The 22553-nt window shown below is 32.0% G+C and overlaps 1 protein-coding gene and 1 long non-coding RNA gene across 3 annotated transcripts; both read left to right on the top strand.

The window, feature by feature from the left end:
• The first annotated feature begins 984 nt into the window (after positions 1-984).
• Positions 985-4282, top strand: LOC115698018 (RHOMBOID-like protein 1). Of its 2 annotated transcripts, XR_009683476.1 has the most exons (7): positions 1074-1504; positions 1652-1815; positions 2370-2533; positions 2617-2885; positions 3367-3493; positions 3600-3796; positions 3979-4282. XR_009683476.1 is itself a non-coding variant. In XM_030625198.2 (6 exons), exons 1-6 carry the CDS (start codon positions 1173-1175, stop codon positions 3720-3722), a joined length of 1179 nt encoding a protein of 392 aa, XP_030481058.1. In that variant the 5' UTR covers positions 985-1172; the 3' UTR covers positions 3723-3944. The 2 variants fall into 2 exon arrangements, 1 of the variants encoding a protein (XP_030481058.1); XM_030625198.2 differs by lacking the exon at positions 3979-4282 and having other exon boundaries at positions 985-1504; positions 3600-3944.
• A 3699-nt stretch (positions 4283-7981) lies between these two features.
• Positions 7982-13286, top strand: LOC133029332 (uncharacterized). The gene is made up of 3 exons (XR_009683475.1): positions 7982-9913; positions 12114-12979; positions 13084-13286. It is a non-coding gene; the product is annotated as an uncharacterized LOC133029332 (long non-coding RNA).
• Positions 13287-22553: the final 9267 nt, after the last annotated feature.

The following is a 22553-nucleotide window of genomic DNA, read 5'->3' as shown; positions in this document are numbered from 1 at the left end:
ATATTTATATTAAATTAGTGTTTAACATAAATAATTTTATATTATTCAAATATTTTTATTTTACTATTTTAATTATTTATTAAATAAAAAATATGATAAACTATTTTATTATATATTTATGATATAAACTTGATTATATATGATATATTATTTTATTTTATTATATAATTTAATTATTTTTATTTTTAACTACGAATTATTCATTTTTATTTATTTATTATTATATCTTTTTATTTTAATTTAAGTTTTTTTTTAAAAGAAAATAAATAAAATTGTCCAGTCTTAAACCAAAAACAGGACTATTTTCAGCATAATCCAATCTTGTCCAGTTCAGTCTAATCCTTTCTAATCCTACGTATGTTTGTTTTTAAAAATTTTGCTTTTGAAAAACAAAAATGCGTTCTGTAACCACTTTTATTTTTCAATTTTAAAAACAGAAAACAAAAGTGTGTTCTCTAAAGTTCATTTTCATTTTAATTTTTTGATTTTATTTACGTCGGGTCTAGGTTTGGGATCGTATTTGGGTTCAAGTTAGAGGTCGGGTTCAACGCTAGGACCGTGGGGGGATTTGGATCTGGGTCATGATCGAAGTTCAAGATATTGATTAAGAAAAAAAATTTGTTTAAAAAAATATTGAAAGTGATTTTTTTTTTGTTTCTAAAATTTTGATTCTCAATTAAAAAATAGAAAGGTAAAAACAATTTTATAGAACATGTTTTTGAAAAATATTTTTACCTTTTCAATTTTAAAAACAGAAAATTGATTAAAAAAGTGTTACCAAACGACATCTTAATTAACAATTTTTAATTTGTTTGTTGGGGGTTGTTCCCCCTTTGGTTATTGTATTTGTTTAATACTTGGTCAAGTAAAATTCTTTTCTCTTATTAAAAAAATATATAAATTTTATATAAAATAAAAATTATTAAAATAGTATCTCTTACAAAATTTGTAGGGTATATTAATAATAAAAAAGTAATTAGCCTTGATTTATGCGGGTGAATAAACCATGTGTCAACAACCAGCTCGGCTTGACGACAGGAGCAGCTGAATCGGTAAAAGTTGACTAATTAGCTTCCTCTTTTGACCACGCAAAGCCTTAAAACAGTTAAACCTACTCCTTTCCTACTTCCCATTCCCATTCTCTCCCCTCTCTAATCCATTTTCTTCCTCCAATGGCCGGAGACGGTCCGTCGGAGATTCAGATCCGGGTCAACTCACGTCGAAGTAGCAGCGGCGGCGGTGGCGTGGTTCATCCAGTTGAGGTAGACACTCCTCAGCAGCTAACGTCTCCAACACCACCCGTATATCGAGAAGTAAAGCATTTCAAGAAATGGATCCCTTGGTTAATCCCTCTATTTGTTATTGCCAATACTCTTATGTTCATAATCACCATGTACGTAAACAATTGCCCTGATAATTCAGATTCTTGTATAGCTAAGTTCTTGGGTAGGTTCTCGTTTCAGCCTTTTAAAGAGAACCCTCTTCTGGGTCCGTCATCCACTACGTAAGTTCTTATCAGCTTTGATTTTTGAGTAAGAAGAAAAGGGAAAATGATGCTGGCAGAATTTTTAACAATTCATTCTTAAAGTCCTTTTATTGGTTTTTGTTTCTATTATTAACACTTTCTATTTTTGGATTCTTGGTTGTATAGGCTTCTAAGGATGGGGGCTCTTGATGTGACCAAAGTGGTGGAAGGTCACCAGGGATGGCGTCTTATTACTTGTAATTGGTTACACGGAGGGCTTTTTCATATATTGGCAAATATGTTGAGCCTTTTGGTTATTGGTATTCGGCTCGAGCAAGAATTTGGATTTGGTATGTATAAGGAAAGTAGTTGTTTGCGATTTCTAATTACCATTATTATTAAGATTTATGTTATATATCTTCCCAAAAATAGCTGCCGCTATTCTAGATGTTGAAGAATAAATGATAGTAGTTTAGATTGTTTTCCATAATAAGCTTTTTTCTTTATACTGCCAAATAAAATAACTAATTTAAGGCTTAATGCGTGTATCACAAATATTGATATTCACACTTGTAAACATAAAGTTGAGATTATTGTCAGATTAAAGTTGGGATTTTGATTAGCCTAGAAAGCCTAAGGTTTATATAGATTCTGTTATTTTGTAGACACTAAAAACTCTTCAATCATTGTTATTACGGGATGTGAGAAAGATGAGGTTGGTTTGGTGAGTTGATTTGATTTGAGCTACTAACGTTTGCAAAATTATACAAGTCTAAATATATGATGATATTAGACTGTAGAAAGAGTTCTTGATTCTGTGGAGCTAACTTGATTTTTTCACACCGATGTCATGATTTTTACTCTAAACACTTGTGATTTTTGTGTATGGCTCTTTCAATTTCAGTCCGAATCGGTTTGCTGTATGTCATTTCTGGATTTGGTGGAAGTTTGTTCTCTGCACTTTTCCTCCAGTCAAACATATCTGTTGGTGCTTCCGGTGCTCTTTTTGGGTTATTGGGAGGAATGCTTTCTGAACTCATCACCAATTGGACAATATATGTTAATAAGGTGAGTATTTAACTGATTTAAATTAAGTTGAATATTGGTTTCAAATTACTGTCCCTCATGACCCAAATTTCTTATGTATTCAGTTTGCAGCACTTTTCACTCTTGTGGTCATCATAGCTATTAACTTGGCAGTGGGAATTCTTCCACATGTGGACAACTTTGCTCATCTTGGAGGGTTTCTTTCCGGTTTCCTTCTTGGGTTTGTGTTTCTCATCCGGCCACAGTTTGGATGGGTTAGCCAAAGGTATACTCCAGGATTTATGTCACCAACACCACCTGTTCCAGCTAAATCTAAATTCAAGACATATCAATGCATATTGTGGATCGTTTCGCTTATACTTTTGATTGTTGGGTAAGTTACTGAATCGATAGTTGTGCTTATATTATTAGATTTTACTTCAAAAGCATATGGGGATTCATTAATTATTACTTAAAACAACAACGCCCTTTAATCAAATCGAGGACAACAAAGGTAGTAATTTGCTTTGTCATATAATGAACTAATGACGGGTAATTCCATGTGGATGTAGCTACAAAATCTTTCCATATCTCAGTCTTGTAATAAATCTATCTACCTTGAACCTTTGATTCAGAAAATTCATTTTAGGTGAGAGACAGAAGTAACTCTTTTTTGTAAACTTTAAAACTTGCTTACTAGCTTAAGCCTTCCGTTTCTTATTTGTAATTTGACAATGTGGCCAGAAAAACAGATTCTTGAAACTGACACATTTAAACTTTTTCCCTGATGACACATATGCAGCGTTGTCAACTGATGATCTCTCTTCTTTTTTCTGCTCAACTCAAAATTTCTTTCTGATTACTTGCCTTGACAGGCTAACAGTCGGGTTGGTTCTGCTACTCCGGGGAGTTGATGCAAATGAACATTGTTCTTGGTGTCATTATTTGTCTTGTGTCCCAACCTCAAAATGGAGCTGCAAGACTGAGCCTGCATTCTGCTTGGTTAGTAATTGAACCATTGCTTTCTTCTTTTTGTGTTTGTCAAGAACATAAAATTAACACTCATGGGTTTATTTTTAATTAATTTTATTATCTGTTATTGTTACAGTCGAGTCAGATGGGTAATCAGCTCAACTTAACATGCTCCAGCAACAACAAAACTAACATATATACTGTGTTCAACCCCAGCAGTTCAAGGATTCAGGGGTTATGTACACAGCTCTGTGGTTGATTAAACCATTCATTCGGTAGCTTCCTATTGTATAATATACTCTTGCAGATTCCTGAGCTATGTTAAGTTTTTAGGTGTGTTTATCTTTTTGTATCTATTCTTTTGTTTTATTCCTTCTTTATAGCTGGCTTATGTGTATCTTTTTTTTTAAAAAATAATATATATATAAAATTATTATTGTAAAGTATTTGAATCTTCTGCTAATAATAGTTTACTTGATAATTGTCTTATAGTATTATATACAACTTTTTGTTAGGCACACTATCTTTGCTTATTCTGTAATCAAATATTCGTAAGGCAAGGGATTTCTAAGTCAAAGAAATGGGTAAACTAAAGGGTAAGTTTTAATTCATTGTAACATAACAACTGTATTTTGTTTTAGAATACATTAAGATTTGTTTGCTACGCCTTTAGATCCTATTGTATTGTTTATTTTATTAAATTTGGTTTTATATTATATTTTATATAGAACATTATTTACTAGTGGTGTCTAGCACTACTTAGAGGTCTTACTTTGTGATTAGTTAGCGACATTATATAAAAGTTATCATATTAAATTACATGGGATTCAATACTTAATTATATCAATAACAATAAAATACAATAGAGAGTGTACTAGTAGTATCTTTTAGTATTTCTCTTTTGTATAATATTTAAATATTATATATAGTATTTCTTAAAAAAAAATAAATAATATTATATAAATATTAAATTGTGATTTATATTAAAATATTTGTAAAAACCCAAAACTTCAAACTAAACTTTAAAGCGTAAATAACTAAACATTGTTGGCATTTTAAGAAACACGCTATTTAACAAAAGTAATTAACGTTTCTTCCAAACTAACTTAATTGACAATCTGGAAAGCCCCTTTTTCAAAAGCCAGCCACGTGTTCACTGTTGGAATTTTATGCCCTAAATAAAACTCATTTCAATATAATATGATTTGTTATCAATAGAAGATTAGAAGTCATTTATGTCTGCATGTAGTTTTCATGTTTATTGTTTAATGTGTACAAAATCTGTTAAGTCTAGAACATATAGTTATTCACAATTACAGTGATGTCAACACAGTGGAAGGTAATTGTGATTATATGCTTCAAAAGAGAATGTCCCTTGATTCATCAGTGCACTGGATTTACATTGATGTGATAGTCAGCGATAAATTATACTTACACCTTGGATAAGTGTTATGTTTTTTCTAGAACATTGTCAAAGTATGCTAGTTTCGGATGTATGGAGTATACGTTGGGCTGGGATCGATATTGATCTTGGTAAAGATATTATAATCTTACTATTGTATCTTTCTAAGTCAATATCACTGGTTGATCTTAGATCAAAAGATCTTAATCCTGGCATGGTTAGGTTCGATCTCAAGAGTGTTATTTATGTTCTTTAATTTGTTAGTTAAAGCCTACCATTTGGTTTGGGTCGAACGTACATTTTAGGAACATGATAGTACAATTAAGTGGGAGCGCTAAACATAGATATGGAATCTATAGCTTCTATCTAGACATAGAAGTGAAATGATGATTTCCTTCGAGCTTGGCTTAATAGAGATAAATGGAAGAGCTCTTATTTCAGTGATTATATTAGTTTATTGAAATATTATTTATAGGAAGCTAAGTGTTTTATGGATAAAATACATTGAGGGGTAAAACGGTAAATTTGTCCCTACTCGGTGTAAATCATATATAGAGAATCTTTGATTATTGGGATTAGAACGATGATTAAATATTTATAGCGTATCTATATCGTGGAACATATAGAGCGTTTTATATAACTGAGAGTGCAATTCCAAGTTCTATAGTGGTGTAATGAGGAATTAATAAGTTAGGGAATTTACTTGGTAAATTCTAGATTTGCTTATTGGAAGCTCGGTTATATAGGCCCATGGTCCTCATACTAGTTGAGACAATACTGCTTGTAAGACTTAGTTAATTGATTTTAATTAATCAATTATAATTTTAAAATTAGACTATGTCTAGTTTATGAATTTTCACTAAGCTAGGTTTAATTGTGAAGAAAAGAAATTCTAGGGTTTATTTGTTAATTAAGAGACTTTGTTAAGTCTAATTAATAAATATATTAAATGACAATTTTATTTGATAATTAATTTTAATTATTAAATAAATAATTTTGGCATTTAAGTGGTTGAATTGGAAAATGTGGCACTTTTGAGAAAAATAAGATAAATATTTGAAAAATGGCAAAATTGCAAGTGGTGGGCCCACTTCCTATGGTCTACCACATGAGCATGATTTTACCATTTATTTTATCAATTTTTTAATGCCAAATAATTCAAATCTAAACCTAGATATATTCCTATAAATAGATAGTGATGGACTCAAATTAAAAGATGATGCACTCAAGCCTTTCAGTCAAAATTTGAGCCTTCACTCTTCTCTCTCTATTTCGAATCCTTCCTCTCTCTTTTTCTCTTCAATTTTCGAGCCCTATAGTGATAGAGTACGTGCCCACACATAGCAAGTTGGTACTCAATCATAGTGTGTAAGACTGTGAAGAATCCAAATCAACTGAAGGAGAATCGGGCTTAGATCTTGGTGATACTCTGCTACAGAAAGGATACAAGGGTTAGAGATCTGAGCAGAAGGAGTCAGTTAATTCTGCTGCAACCAATGTAACGTTTCTTAAACTTTATATGTGTTTAAATTATATTGTTTTAGAAATTCATATTTATGATGTTAAATAACATACATGGTAGTAAATCTAGATCCTGTTAAATAATCCCCAAAAATTAGCCTCAGAGCCATGGTAATGATTTACTTTCATGAAATATGAATTTAAAACGATGTTTGTGTTGATTTGGATGATTTCATGTTGGTTTATGTGCATGTTTGATGATTTTATGGAAATCACAATGTATGTTATAAAATACTTTTTGTTTCGTTTTGAAAATATTTTTTCCGGAAAGTAGATGAAAAATTAATGAATTTAGGCTTTTACAGAACCTAATTTGATTTTTTTATGAATTAGTTATGATTTTTTGAATTTGGATGAAAATTTTTAGTTTTGGGAAACACATGTGTGCGCGCGGGGATGTGATATCACTCGGGCAGCACGCGTCTTTAGACAAGGGCTGACCGAGGATACTTGGACAAGGCCCAATCTGAAGGGCTGCTCACGCGTCCTCTTCCCTCGCCCATTCCCCTTCATCCGCGCGCGCAGGGGTATGCATGGCATGCCCTTGTGCCCAATTTTATTTTTGTCATATCTTTTGATTAAAAAATTATTTTTCATTGAAACAAAATTCATATTTTGGTATAATTTTGTGTAGAATCTGAATTTTCAATTAAAAATCTAATTGTCATAATAAAATTAATTTTTATTAATTTTTTTAATTAATTAAAATTAGTTTTAGATATTAGTAGCCTTTGAATTTAAAATTTTAATTTTTCCACAAACTAGCCTTATGATTAATTTTGAAATTTTTGATTATTTTTGTTTATTTTATTTATTTTAATTATAAGATCAGATATTACTTATTTAATTATTAAATTTAAAATGATCTTATTTTGATATTAAAATATTAATAAAATTAAAAATAATCTAATTAAAATTTGAAATTTGCTAACCATATCATATTTTTAAAACTTTTTATTTTTAAAATATATATTTTATTAAATTAAATTATAAGATTAGAAAAATGTTAGTTTTCACATTTTATCTTATTAGATATTTATTTTAATTAAAATTTAATTTTTGGCAAAATAACATAAAATTTTAAAAAGTTAGTTAACTTTGGTTTGAATAGAATTTTTAGGGTTTCTAACCATAAAATTTTCAAAATTAGGACATTTTGTTTTATTTAATTATTAAATAAAATTGATAATATCATAACCATCAAATATCTTATTTTTCAAATTGTTTATTTTTTGTTATATTTATTTCATTAAATTATAAGATTAAGAATATAATATTAGAAATATCTAAATTTTAAATTAAGATATTATATTATATTATCTTATTAGATATTTAATTAATTTAAATTATTTAAATAAATTGAAAATTTGTTAGATATTTGAATTTTAGTTAGAATTTAGGATATTTAAGAGATTTGTTAGATTTTAAATTTTTTTTAAATATTCTCTAACAATCTAAATTTTAAATTCTACTTAAGATATATTTTAAATATTTTACTTTAAAATAGAAATATCTTAACCTACTTTCAAATTATTTGTTACGTGTTTGTAATGTTTGTTTCTTTATTAATTCAAAAAAAAAAAAAAAAATACAAACCTATTATTTATTTGTTCTAAATTGCTATGATTAACTTGTTGACAAATCCAATTATTTAATTTTAATCATAGTCCAATTGTCAATAGATCTTATAAATAATTTATAACAGGTAAATTTTGCGATTTCTTTCATCTGTGTAAACCTAGAAACTGTTGGGTTTTATGCCCTAAATAAAACTCTTTACAATCTGATTAGTTATCAATATAAGAAATTTGAAGTGATTGATGTTTGCATGAATTTTACATGTTAATAGTTTAATATGTTTATTACATTCATACACACAAAATCAGTTAAATCCAGATCATATGTTTATTCACAATTACAGTATCGTCAACACAGTGGAATGTGATTGTGATCATATGAATCAAAAGACTTGGTCCCTGTTTCATCAGTGTTATTGGATTTACACTAATGTGATAATCAGCGATGATGTGTACTTACACTTGGAGTAAGTGTTATGTTCTTTCCAGGACATTAGTAAAGTATACTAGTTTCGAATGTATGGAGTATACATTGGACTGGACCGATATTGCAACTAAGTTAAGATATTATAAACTTACCGTTATACATATCTTTCCAAGTCAATATCAGTAGTTGATCTTAAGATTAAAAGAATCTAAATCCTGATATGCTTAGGCTCAACTCAGGAGTGCTATTCATGTTCTTTGATTTATTAGTTAAGCCTACTTTTGGGTCAGGGTGATACGTATATTTTGGGAACATGATAGTATGATTGAGTGGGAGTGCTGAACATAAATATGGAATCTATAGCTTCTACTGGTGTATAGAAGTCAAGTGATGATTCCCTTCGAGCTTAGCAAATAGAAGTAAATGGATGAGCTCTTGTTTAACTGACTAATTATTAGATCACTAAACACCATTTACAGGTAGCTAAGTGTTTTAAGGGGCAAAATACATTGAGGGGTGAGAACGGTAAAGAAATCCCATCTCGATGTAGATCATCTATATAGAGGATCTTTAAATCACAATAAGATTATAACAATGGTTAAATGAGATAGCATATTGATATCATGGAACATACAATATGCTCTATATAAGTCTGAGAGTGCAATTCTAAGTTCTAAGAGTGGATTCAACGAATAATTAATAAGTAGGAATTTACTTGGTAAATTTGGTTCACTTATTGGAAGCTCAGCATATAGATCCATGGTCCCCATTCTAGTTGAGAATATTCTGCTTGTAAGACTCATTAATTGATTCGTGATTGATCAATTATAATTCTAAAGTTAGACTATGTCTAATTTTATGAATTTTCACTAAGCAGGGGTGAAATTGTAAAGAAAAGAGTTTCTAGGTTTATTTATTTATTAATGGACTTTATATGTCTAATTAATGATTAAATTAAATGACAATATTATTTAATAATCTATTTTAGTTATTAAATAATTAGTTTTGGCATTTAAAAGGTTAGAATTGGAAAATTGGCGTTTTTGAGAAAATAGAGATAAAATTTGATAAAACTGCAAAATCAAGTGAGGCCCAATATAACACCATGGTCGGCCACTTAATGTGGGATTTCAAATTAATATTTTCATTATTTTAATGCCAAATAATTCCTATCCTATACCTAGTTGTTGCCTATAAATAGAAAGTGATGGCTCGGTCACAATACATGCTTTCATTAGTAATCTGACAGAAATTTCTCTCTTCAGAAAAACTGAGCCTTCCCCACTTTCTATACCTGGCCGAAACCCTCTCTCCTCTTTTCTCCTTCATCAATTTCGACCCTAGTGAAAGAGTAAGTGCCCACACACAGCAAGCAGTAACTCAATCATAGATTGGAAGACTGTGAATGATCAAACTTGAAGAAGAAGGACATTCGGGCTCAGATCTTGATTATACTCTGCTACAGAAAGGATACAAGGGTTAGAGATCTGAGTGGAAGGAGACATTAATTCCGCTGCATCAATGTAAGGTTTTCTTAACTTTATATGTGTTTAATTTATCGTTTTAGAAAGTTCATATTTAGGGTGTTTAAACAACATACTTGTGAGTAGATCTAAGATCCTGGTAAAATAAATATTCCAACAGAAACAAGATAGGGCCCATCCAAATCATTTGACCTGTGTGAGCCTATATGTTTGCTTTTGGGCTTAGATGCATATAGGAAGCCCATTTAAGTTTTATTAATTAAATGGACTAGGTTGCTAAAATAAAATATCACATAAGATAATTTTATTTAGGCCCAATTAGTATTGATTTTATTCAATGAATAGCAATTATTTATTTGATGGTTAAATTCCTCTCCTTTGGGCCTTGCATGAGAGTTAGGGGGCATTAGTAGTAGTGGGTACGACATATTAAACCCAGTCCTCCCTCACACAAACTACCCCAATTGTGAATGCCCATTTACCTTATTTAAAAAATTGTATTAGGTTAATTATATTAGTCTAACCTAATTAAAATTGAATTAGCAACATAATTAGCTTTAAAATATATGAAATTTCTTTTTCATTAGATTATTTTAATGAGATATATTCTAGATAGTAATTTCTAGTAACTAATTATATTTTCTAATATATAATTAATTAGAAAAATATATTTAAGTTGAAAATTAATTATTTTAATTAATTTTAGATCAACTTAAATTAGAATATTTTTCTTAGATATTAAATTAAAATTAATAATCAAGTTGATTTTATTCAAGATACTTAATTATTTGTTTCTTATATTTAATACATTTAATTAAATAGAAAATTAAATATTTAAGTAGATTTATCTAGACACTTAAATATTAATTATATTCAGAATATTTAATTAGATAGAAAATTATATTTAAGTTGGAAATTTTAATTTCAGAACAGCTTAAATTAGAATAATTTCCAAAATATATTTTATTTTATTTATTAATCATTTTCCCACCAATTTTGAAATTGCATTTATTTAGTGCAGATAATTTTTTTTTTTTGAAAAATAGATTAAAGTTTAAAATTAATTATTTTAATTAATTTTAAATCAACTTAAATCAAGTAAATTTTTTATTAATGATTAATTACAATAAATAGACTAAAATATATTATATTTTAATTAGAAAATAATTAATTAATTAGTGAAATATCTAGATAGTTATTTTCTGTATGCTTGAAGTATTTTTTAGTTATATTTAATTAAATAGAAAATTAATATTTAAGTTGATTTTATTCAAGATACTTAAATATTTAATATATTTCTTAGAAATTTAATTAAATAGGAAAATTATATTTATGTTAAAAATTAATTTATTAATTAATTTTGATTAATTTTTCAGGATTTATTTTATTTTATTTTATGTCAATTTCGAAAATGTATTAATTTTAAATACATTGGATTTCGAATTATATATATTTATAGAAAATTAAATTTGAGTTGAAAACTAATTTAATTAATTTAGAAGCAACTTAAATTAACTAATTTTTCATAATGTTTATTGAGAATTATTACTAAGATGGAAAATAATTTTATTTATTTTCAGATCTAAGTATAATTTTATAAATATTAAATTTAAATTTATATTTAGAGTAAACTAAATTGATAATTTTAAATAAATATATATTAAAATAAATAGATTATAATAAATATTAAATGAAAATACACTTTAAATAATGAGCTTTATTATAAGGATATTCGATCTTCATTGTTGATTCTACATAGTTCTTATTTTAATGAGTAATCATGCCTAATGAATGAACGTTCATTAGCAATTTAACGCCGTAGAATCTCGAAAGATAAGTATTATTTGTAAGTGTTTTATTCTTAGTAATGTCCACCCTAATGGTGGTTTCTAAGAGTAAGACTTACAAAAGTATGAAATAATGGTGGAAGCTCATAAGATGGAATGACCTTGATTCTCGCCTAAACGGGACAACGCTGGATTCTCATCTTGATTGAATAAAAAGTTGCTAGAATGTTTGTCATTTTAGATGAGTTGACTACTCTATTCAGTGAATGATATCTTTGACTCTCGCCTAAACGGGACACTGGTATCAATTTGTTGGAAACCTTGGAAATTATTTAGGATTGTATGTTTTTGTATTTTCACTTGTCATTCCTATATGCTAAGTGATAATAATTTCTAAATGTGTATGATTTTGTATTAAACCTTACTTGATTTCTATTTATTGATATTTGTAGTACCCAATATGACTATGAATAATCCCATGGTGTCACTATTGACTGACAACAAGCTCTCTGGAGCTAACTTTGTCAAATGGAAAGGGAACATTAATATTGCTCTCATTGGTGAAAATGCCCTGTTTGTGTTGACTGAAGAGGCTCCTGAGCAGCTAGGTGAGAATGCGACCAAGGCAGTCAAGGAAAAGTTCGAGCGTTGGTAGAATGCCAACAACAAAGCTCCATACTTCATGCTGTCTAGCATGGTTGACACCTTGAAAACAAGGTTTGCCAATACTCCCACGACTGTAGATATCATGAACCAGTTAACTGAACTGTTTGGGATGGCGTCAGATCAAGCTCGTTTTGAGGCAACCAAGAATTTTATCAATGCACGGATGAAACCTCATCAAAACGTGCGTGATCACCTGCTCCAGATGACTAGTTACTTCTAAGAGGCTAAGAATAATGGAGTTATTATAGATCAGACAACTCAAGTGAGTTTGATCTTGAATAGTTTGACTCTAGCTTTTCTGCCCTTTACCTCAAATTATGTCATGAACAAGTTGGATTTTGACTTCCACGAGTTAATCAACAACCTTCAGACATTTGAAAATTTGATTGGAGGACCACAGAAAGGAGGAGCTAAAGCTCCTAGTTCTGGCACTGCTAATGGTACGACTAAGGCCGAGGCAAACATTGCCTCTGCTTCGAAACCCAACAAAAGAAGAAGTGGAAGAATAACAAGAAGCTTCTTAAAGCTGTTAACACATATAATAAGAAAAAGGTTGCTAATCCCAATGCAAAGCAAAAAGGAAAGTGCTTCTATTGCAATGAAAAGGGTCACTAGAAACCCCAGTGTCCTAAGTTTTTGGTAAAGAAACAAGGTATTTCTGTCTATGCTATAAACTCATGTGTTTTAGAGAACTATTAACCCCTTGGGCTATTAATTCTAGATCCATTAACCATGTTTATTTTCTTCTTATTTCAGCTCCAGCTGCTTAAACTTGGATTGCTATCCTTGCGAGTTGAGTCAGATGGTTAGACAGAAGGGTAGAGATTGTCCAAGATTGAAGATGAAGCTTGAAATCTACTTTTTATTTTTGATTTAATTGTTTCAATTTATGAACAATTTAGTTTCAATTATTGGTTTGGAATTTTATTCCCTATTTCATATTATTGCAGACAATTCATTATGACAATTTTGATATTATTAATAAAGTTTTCTATTTAAGTAATTTTCATTATGAATTGCATTTATGAATTGAGCTTCGTGTTTTCTTTAACTTGTATGCCAATACCAATTATATTTATATGTTTATCATTTTTGTATGTGTTTGTATTTTATGTTTGATGCAAAATCTATGGTATATTATTCTCTGCAAAGAGATAATACCACATAAACACTTAGAATTTAAATTCAATGTTTATGAATAATTGTTAATTCAATTATTAAGATTTTGTTTAATAAAAAGATCTTTTGATCTGATAGGGGTGGAAAAAGTTAAGAAGTAATATATGTAGTTTAACGATTTTTTATATCTTTTGAACTCTAGACTATATTCATAACTCCACAAGATCTCTACAACACTTAGGGGTGGAAGAAGCTATTGACATATGTAGTTCAAATTTTCTGAACTCTAGACTATACTCAATACACAACAGTATCTATATGACACACATATTTTAATTAGACATGTATATAGAATAATGAACAAATTAACAAATTATTAGAACTTATTCTTGATCCTGTATTTTGTTCTAATTAACTTTTAACTGTTGTAATAGAAATAGATACCAATAAAGTTCTTGGACATAGTATCACAGTACCTTATTTGAGTGGGAGAATTTTAAAATTCCAAGCCCATCTTTATTTGGATGACACTAGTGATAGATTACTATGTTATGATCATGATAGCAACTTTATATAAAACTAAGAAAGTAAATCTAACCATTCATATGGATAGAAATAACTTATCGAATTTTGAGGATAAGATAGGAGAATTTTGCAAAGTCTATTCGAATGACTTAGGCAAAATCCCTAGTCCTCATGAAATGTTTTATGGTATCTTTATTGATTACTTAATCTTAAGCAAGTATTTTACTTTTATGTTAATACTAGAATGCCATGTCGATGACTTAATATAGTAGAAACTTATAATTTCAGACTAAGACAATATGTCACAACAAGATGTCTTTGAAAACCAATAGTAAGAGGTTAAATGTACTCTTGTGTATGAATTTAACCAGACTCCTACTATTGAGTGGGAGCCATCTAAGATGTAATCTAACAAGGAACATTAGGAGACAATCAAGTTAGAATCTCTGAAAGGGACCTATATGTTAGATGATAGGGGTGTATATTAGAATCCTTATATCTACACCAACTCAGAATATTCGAGATGGTGGTTACTCTGGGGGTGGAGGAATTATTCTAGAAGGATGTAAACTCATCTATAATAATTTAAGCTCCATCAGTGAAACTAAATAACTTAGTTGCTTTTTGAAAAGCACTGGAAAGTTATTTAACTGAAGAAAGTTCTTATTGTGTTATCTCTATTCCAATTTGGATAGAATTAGAGATTTTTCTTCTGTAAATTCAGATGCACTTTGTAAGCAGTAAAGAATTCAGTGTCCCTAGATGAGTAATGCATATATAAAAAATGATGTTGCATAATATTTTATGAAAATAAAGGAAGTAATAGTGGAGAAAGCAATTGCTTACCACAGACTTACAGTTCCAGTAATTTGGGTTTAGTCAAAAATACTACACTTGATCTGGATATCAAGACAATTGATTGGTTGAAATGCACTACTTGTTTTATGTTAGTGCAAGTGGGAGTTTGTTGGGATTTTATGCCCTAAATAAAACCCATTTCAATATAATCTAATTTGTTATCAATAGAAGATTAGAAGTCATTTATGTTTACATGTAGTTTTCATGTTTATGGTTTAATGTGTACAAAATCTGGTAAGTCCAGAACATATACTTATTCACAATTACAGTGATGTCAACACAGGGGAAGGTAATTGTGATTATATGCTTCAAAAGATAATGTCCCTTGATTCATCAGTGCACTGGATTTACACTAATGTGAATGTCAGTGATAAAGTATACTTACACCTTGGATAAGTGTTATGTTCTTTCCAGAACATTGGCAAAGTATGCTAGTTTCGGATGTATGGAGTATACATTGGATTGGGACGGATATTGATCTTGGTAAAGATATTATAATCTTACTATTGTATCTTTCTAAGTTAATATCACTAGTTGATCTTTGATCAAAAGATCTTAATCTTGACATGGTTAGGTTCGATTTCAAGAGTGTTATTTGTGTTCTTTGATTTGTTAGTTAAAACCTACTATTTGGTTCGGGTCAAACGTACATTTTGGGCACATGATAGTACAATTGAGTGAGAGCGCTAAACATAGATATGGAATCTATAGCTTCTATATGGACATAGAAGTGAAATGATGATTTCCTTCGAGCTTGGCTTAATAGAGATAAATGGAAGAGCTCTTATTTCAGTGATTATATTAGTTTACTGAAATATTATTTATACGAAGCTAAGTGTTTTAAGGATAAAATACATTGAGGGGTAAAATGGTAAGTTTATCCCTACTCAGTTTAAATCATCTATAGAGGATCTTTGATTATTGAGATTAGAACGATGGTTAAATATTTATAGCGTATCTATATCGTGGAACATATAGAGCGTTTTATATAACTGAGAGTGCAATTCCAAGTTCTATAGTGGTGTAATGAGGAATTAATAAGTTAGGGAATTTACTTGGTAAATTCTAGATCTGCTTATTGGAAGCTCGGTTATATAGGCCCATGGTCCCCATACTAGTTGAGACAATACTGCGTGTAAGACTCAGTTAATTGATTTTAATTAATCAATTATAATTCTAAAATTAGACTATGTCTAGTTTATGAATTTTCATTAAGCTAGACTTAATTGTGAAGAAAAGAGATTCTAGGGTTTATTTGTTGAATAAAAGACTTTGCTAAGCCTAATTAATAAATATATTAAATGACAATTTTATTTGATAATTAATTTTAATTATTAAATAAATAGTTTTAGCATTTAAGTGGTTAAATTGGAAAATATGGCATTTTTTAGAAAAATAAGATAAATAGTTGAAAAATAACAAAATTACAAGTGGTGCGCCCACATCCTATGGCTAGCCACATGAGCATGATTTTTGCCATTGATTTTATTAATTTTTTAATGCCAAATAATTCAAACCTAAACCTAGATGGATCCTATAAATAGATAGTGATGGACTCAAATTAAAAGATGATGCACTCAAGCCTTTCAGTCAAAATTTGAGCCTTCACTCTTCTCTCTCTATTTCGAAACCTTCCTCTCTCTTTCTCTCTACAATTTTCGAGCCTTATAGTGATGGAGTACGCGCCCACACATAGCAAGTTGGTACTTAATCATAGTGTGTAAGACTGTGAAGAATCCAAATCAACTGAAGGAGAATCGGGCTCAGATGTTGGTGATACTCTACTATAGAAAGGATACAAGAGTTAGAGATCTGAGCGGAAGGAGTCATTTAATTCTGCTGCAACCAATGTAAGGTTTCTTAAACTTTATATGTGTTTAAATTACATTGTTTTAGAAATTATATTTAGGATGTTAAATAACATTACATGGTAGTAAATCTAGATCCTGGTAAATAATCCCCAACATACACTTGGTGCAAATAGATCCTGACACTCACTATTCCACCTTACACTTATCTGCAACATGAACAATTAGGTAAGTAACGAAGCTTAGCAAGATTGTCTTACAAAATAGAATAATTAAGGACACAAAACTTGTAACACCTTGCTTCAAACCTCCATTTGACATTTTCCCACTAAATCATGGCTCTTATACACAGATACATCACTTTGGCTGCTTTTTGGATTGACGACAGACCCTGCAAACTAACACAAGTATTTCTAGTGTGTTTTGTCCTCACTCGCACGCTTCTTAAAAAAAACTTTCCAGAAGGTAAGCCATCCTAAGATTATTCCAAGTCAAGCACACTTAACTTTGGAGTTCTTAAGTGATGGGCTATTAGAAAATAAGATGCATCTTGTTGATATAGGTAGTTACAATTAATCCATTTAAGCCTTCTTCAACTGTGTAGTCCCATGCCTACACAGTCTCAGAATCATCACACTTGACCTTCCCCAAGCAATGTGAGATTGCATAGCTTACCCGATATTATTCCTTACGGATCATGGGACTACTGACTGTCACAATCACCCCCCTTATGTGGTCCGATGTCCTCGTCGATCACACTTCTGGGTGAGTCAAGGCTTTGATACCATTGGTAGCGACCTTGTTTCAAGCCTCCATTACGCCTTTTCCCACAGAATCATGGCTCTTATACATGGGTACGCCACTTTGGCTGCTTCCTGGATTGACGACTGCCCTGCAAACCAGCACAAGTATTTCTAGCGTGCTTTGTCCTCACTTGTGCACTTCTTGTGAAAACTTCTTAGAAGGTCACCCATCCTAAGATTACTCTAGGTCAAGTACACTTAACTTTAGAATTCTTAAGTGATGGGCTACCAAAAAATAAGCTGCACCTTGTTGATATATGTAGTACCAATCAATCCATTTAAGCCTTCTTTAACTGTGTAATCCCATACTTACATAGTCTCTGAATCATCACGCTTGATCTTTCCTAGGCGATGTGAGATTGCACAACTTACATGGTGTTTCTCCTTACAGATCACAGGATTACTAACTGTCTCAACATAAATTACAGAAATAACAAAACCCTCCTCCTTGGCTTCTTTCTAGTCGACTCCACCATACATATATGGTGTATATAAGTGGAGAAATGATACCTAGTTTTCCTTAAGTGATTATTCATCAAAGATAAATAAAAATAAATTATTTTAGGGTTTATTTTCATAATGTGGCATGATAAGGTAGAGACACATATGCATTATCTTCATAATGTGGCTTGATGAGGTAGAGACTATTATCCTATTTTTTGCACGATGACATGGCATCTAGCTGGATGACACGTGTCCTACATTCCTCAATTTGGGCAGATGGTTTCACTCTTAGCAGCCCATAAGGATTGATATGAAGGTCCAAATTGCATATGCATAATAGGATGTTCGGATAGAGTTGCTGAGGGACATCCGACCAACCTGATTGTATGATCAACTCGCATGCACCAGCCAGGAAATGTGAGTTGGCAATTTCAGCAGTGATCAGTGATATCTTTAAGTTTCCATGACACGAAATAATCCCTACTTTCGTGGGATTGACTCGTATCTTCAGAGAATAAGGGCCATCAACCTGAGCTTTCCCAAATTCCTTTATCGTAATTATGGAAACATATTTATTTCCCATTTTATGTATTATAGATTAAGGGAAACCATTCCAATGTAATGACCCCTATAAATAGTGGTCTCACCTCACTGTTTGAGGACACGAATTGAATCAGGGAGAAAACACTCAAGAGAGAAATAGTGAAATAGTGATCCAAGAGAGAATTACTTAGAGATCTATTGTAAGAGCTTGGAGAAAGGATACATTGTTCTTTGTTTCACAAGTCAATATAACCTAAAAGGGAGTAGGCTATTACCACAATTAAGGGGTCGAACCTCTAGAAATTATGGTGTTTTCTTTATTTACAGTTTTTTTTTTCCATTGTATATTTTATCTAATCGCTTAAATTTAGATTCACTATCATTGACTAGAAGCAAAGTAAATATTTTGGTGCTTTCATTGAGAGCAAAGAAATAAGATTTTTTGTTTTAAGCCTTTAACAGGATACAAGATTGTTGTACAAACTCGAAGGGGAGTTCAAACTAATCAAGTTGAACTAATGGTGAAAGTTCCAAGCATGGAGACCCCTAGAATCGCAAGAGATCTACCTGGGATGACTCCCGGATAAGTTAATACACAACCATCGACGGTGGGCCATGGAGTAACTTCCCCTCTAGCTGGGTTCACTCTAAGTATATAAGAAACTGGGAATACCAGTACGACGGCCGAGCAGACCACCCCTGGCACTGAAATCCCATTCACCACCAAAACTCGAAGGCCAGTTAGAGATGATACTGAACTTCAAAACTTGCGAGCTGTGTTGGGGTTACTGCAAGGCCACAATAACATGTTGCACCATGACCAGCAGGATATCCGAGCAACCATCAATCTTTCCTTTGATGAACAAAGACACCAGTTCATAGAATGGAGGGATTGAGAGATGGAAGTCGTGAGAGCCCAGCAGATAGCCATTGATAACTGCTCTAGGCAAGCCACCATACTGATCAGAAGGGCCTACCAAGTCACTGGTCAACAACCAGTGACTGATTCTAGTATCCCCTTGGGATCCCAAAATGAATCGAAAGGGTATATAGGTGACTATACTGCACATACTTATATCAGTCAATCGTCCAATCTAAGGCCACAAGTTCAAACTATGGGCCAAACGGTAAATGGGAAGATCTTACCAAACTGTCCCTTGTGAGGAAATAGTTAGCTAAACAACCATACCTAGATAGAGGTGTCAGGCCAACCTCTCACCAAGTTGGTCAGACACAAAGACCTCTTGGCACATTGGTGTTCGACCGACTAGGTACCGTGCACGACCTCAGAATCAATTTGACCTACAGAAGGGGACTGGACAGGCAAAACATTCCACCTACCATTCATCCGAATAACCATGTCTCAGGTCCAGTTCTAAGAGATCCTAATGTGACATGGGTAGTCAACAGGCTGGCCAAGTTCATCCACATGTGCAAGCATAAATAGATCAACTTAAAAGCCTTGTACAAAGCCTGACTGACCAAAAACTCACAGATCTTGAACTTGATCGAGCAAGAGGATCCCCCTTTTTGCTAGAAATCAACCCTCTTGACCTGCCCCCAAAGTTAAAACCGCTAGTATGGAAGATGTATACAGGAAAAGAACATTTTGAGCTAAACTTGTGACTTTTCTTGGAGCTCTTCAATCAAATCTAATGATTCCTGGAGTAGAGAGTGATTCTAGGTTGGGTTGTAAGTGTCTCGTCTGTGAGAAGGGATTGTGGTTTCTACCAGGATGACCGCTTCACACCCAAAAGCCATTGAATGCAGTGTGTGCCCCGTTGAAGTTCTCTCTATTGTTTGATATGCCTAGAGGACTCGTAGAAGCTCCTTCAGTAAATGGGCTTTACAAGCTTGGAGTTTTTTCTTCAATGCTGTCTTCAAGATCTTGTTCATAGCTTCCACTTGTCCATTCCCCTATAGTCTGGCCATAACTGAGAAGCTTTTCATGATTCCATACAGGACATAGATGTGGGTGAAGTGTTCACTATCAAACTACTTCCCATTATCAAAGACAATCTTGTGTGGAATTTTGAAGCAACACACAATGTTCTTAATGAAAAAATATAGGGCCTTCTTGGAGGTGGCTGTATTCATGGGCTCCGCTTCTACCCACCTGGTGAAGTAGTCAACAACGACTATGGCATACTTGACTCATCTTTTCCCTGTGAGGAGGGATCCTACTAAGTTTATTCTCCAAACAACAAAAGGCCATGCACTGCTCATGAGTGTGATTTTGGTTGGTGGCACTCGCAGAACCTTGGCGTATCTTTGACACTGTTCACACTTCCAGATTTACTCTATGCAATCCTTATTCATTGTGGGCCAGAAGTAACCCTAACGGAAGATCTTCTTGGATAGGCTTGGTTAGAAAGTATGGTCTCCAAAGAAACCTTCGTGAACCTCATGGATGATAGCACTTATTTTAGTTCTAACTACGCACCTTAGGTACGGCACAGCTAACCCCTTGTGATAAAGCTTGCAATATAATATCACATATTAGGGAGCCTAGTACTGGACCTTCTAAGAAGCAGCTTTGTTACTCAAAAGTTCTCTCGAACTCAAATATTGGTAAATGGGGCCTATCAAGGAATTGGAATGATCAATGATGGCATTTACCCTCTGTGCTTCAATACTTGGAGCTTCCAAGTGGCTTATAGGCACCACTCCATATTGCACGATCTCCGGGTCTGTGGCGAGTTTTGGCAGCATATTTGTAAATAAGTTTTGGTCTCTTGGGACCTGGCATATAATATGAACTATTTTTGGAATAAATTTTTTTTCAGGTTTGGTGACCTTAGAGACTCGATCGAGGGCCGAAACGTCATAACATGTTAAATTAGTGACTTTGATGGGAATATTATGATAAGTTGATAGTATACTTATAAGGGTAATTATGAGTAGTTGAGATTTAACCTAATGCCCTAGAAGGAGATTTCTTAGTGGCTAAGAAATGGTAAAAATAACTTTTATTAATAAAGTTTCAATATTATTATTTAATACTTGTCAATTTAGTTAAATATATATTATATGTTTTAAAACTAAAGAACAGAGAAAGAAACGGAACCCTCGCTACTTGCGTGCGACGAAACCCTCACCTCCACCATCCATTTTTCTTCAATTTACAACCAGAATTTGAGTGGTTCAAGCCCATATAGTAACTGGATAATGAACCATTAAAGAGGGAGAGCTTAAGGTAAGGATTTATTTTTGTTTTAAGTTGAAAAAGTTTGGTTCTATATGTTGACTTTGTGTTTTAGAGTAGTTGTGGGATCTATGACTTCATGAGTTTGTTTTTGGGTTGCTACGGGATTAATTTCAGTGTTTACTAGCTGAATTTTAGGTTGTTTGAGGTGAAAATTGAGTTTGATCTTTTATGCTCAAAGCTCGAGCTTTAATGGTGTTTTCTGTTTAAGGACTCGTTTTATTTTTTGTTATGTTACGACTATTGTATGGATGATATATATATGTGTCTTGTGAAGTTTGGAATGATTTGGGTAGGTTTCAGTGGTGTTTTAGGAGGTGAAAAATTTGGGATTTTCGTTTCTAGCAGAAAACGGTTCACCATTTGAAGCAAATGGTTATTCGTTTCTTGCCAGGAAACCCCAAGATAACGGTTAACCATTTCTGGTGGTGATTTTGAACCTCGTTTTTCATATTTTCTCGAGGTTTGAAGTAGGGATACCCTAGTGACCTATAAGGGATCCTTGGGAATGAATTTTTGGACTTGGAATAGGTTAGATTACTTGGTTAATTATTGTTTTGTTATTATGACATGGGGCCCAAGATCGTTGATCGTTCTCTAAGCAGGTTGGGCAACATACTTGAACTGAAACTTAAGGTAAGAAAAGTATAATGTACCACATGGAATGATAGGTTTCACGATTGTCGATTGTTTGATTAGGCAATGCGATACTTGGATGCCATGTTATGGTGTGGGCTCACCTGATTAGGTGAAGCAATATATGGGTGTCAGGTTATGGCAAGGGCTCGCCTGATTAGGCAATGCGATATATGGGTGCCAGATTATGGCACGGGCTCACCTGATTAGGTGATGCGATATATGGGTGCCAGGTTATGGCATGGACTCGCCTAATTAGGAGATGCAATATATGAGTGCCAGGTT

Source organism: Cannabis sativa, chromosome 7 (assembly GCF_029168945.1).
Source record: "Cannabis sativa cultivar Pink pepper isolate KNU-18-1 chromosome 7, ASM2916894v1, whole genome shotgun sequence".
In the NCBI taxonomy this organism is placed as follows: Eukaryota; Viridiplantae; Streptophyta; class Magnoliopsida; order Rosales; family Cannabaceae; genus Cannabis; species Cannabis sativa.
This window is presented reverse-complemented; position numbering and strand designations above follow the sequence as displayed.

What these genes read in the sequence shown, in the direction of transcription:
- LOC115698018 (XM_030625198.2), top strand. Translation starts at nt 1,173, where the DNA reads ATGGCCGGAGACGGTCCGTCGGAGATTCAGATCCGGGTCAACTCACGT. An exon ending in CTGGGTCCGTCATCCACTAC is followed by an intron (nt 1,505 to 1,651) that starts GTAAGTTCTTAT and finishes TTGGTTGTATAG; the next exon opens with GCTTCTAAGGATGGGGGCTC. An exon ending in CGAGCAAGAATTTGGATTTG is followed by an intron (nt 1,816 to 2,369) that starts GTATGTATAAGG and finishes TTTCAATTTCAG; the next exon opens with TCCGAATCGGTTTGCTGTAT.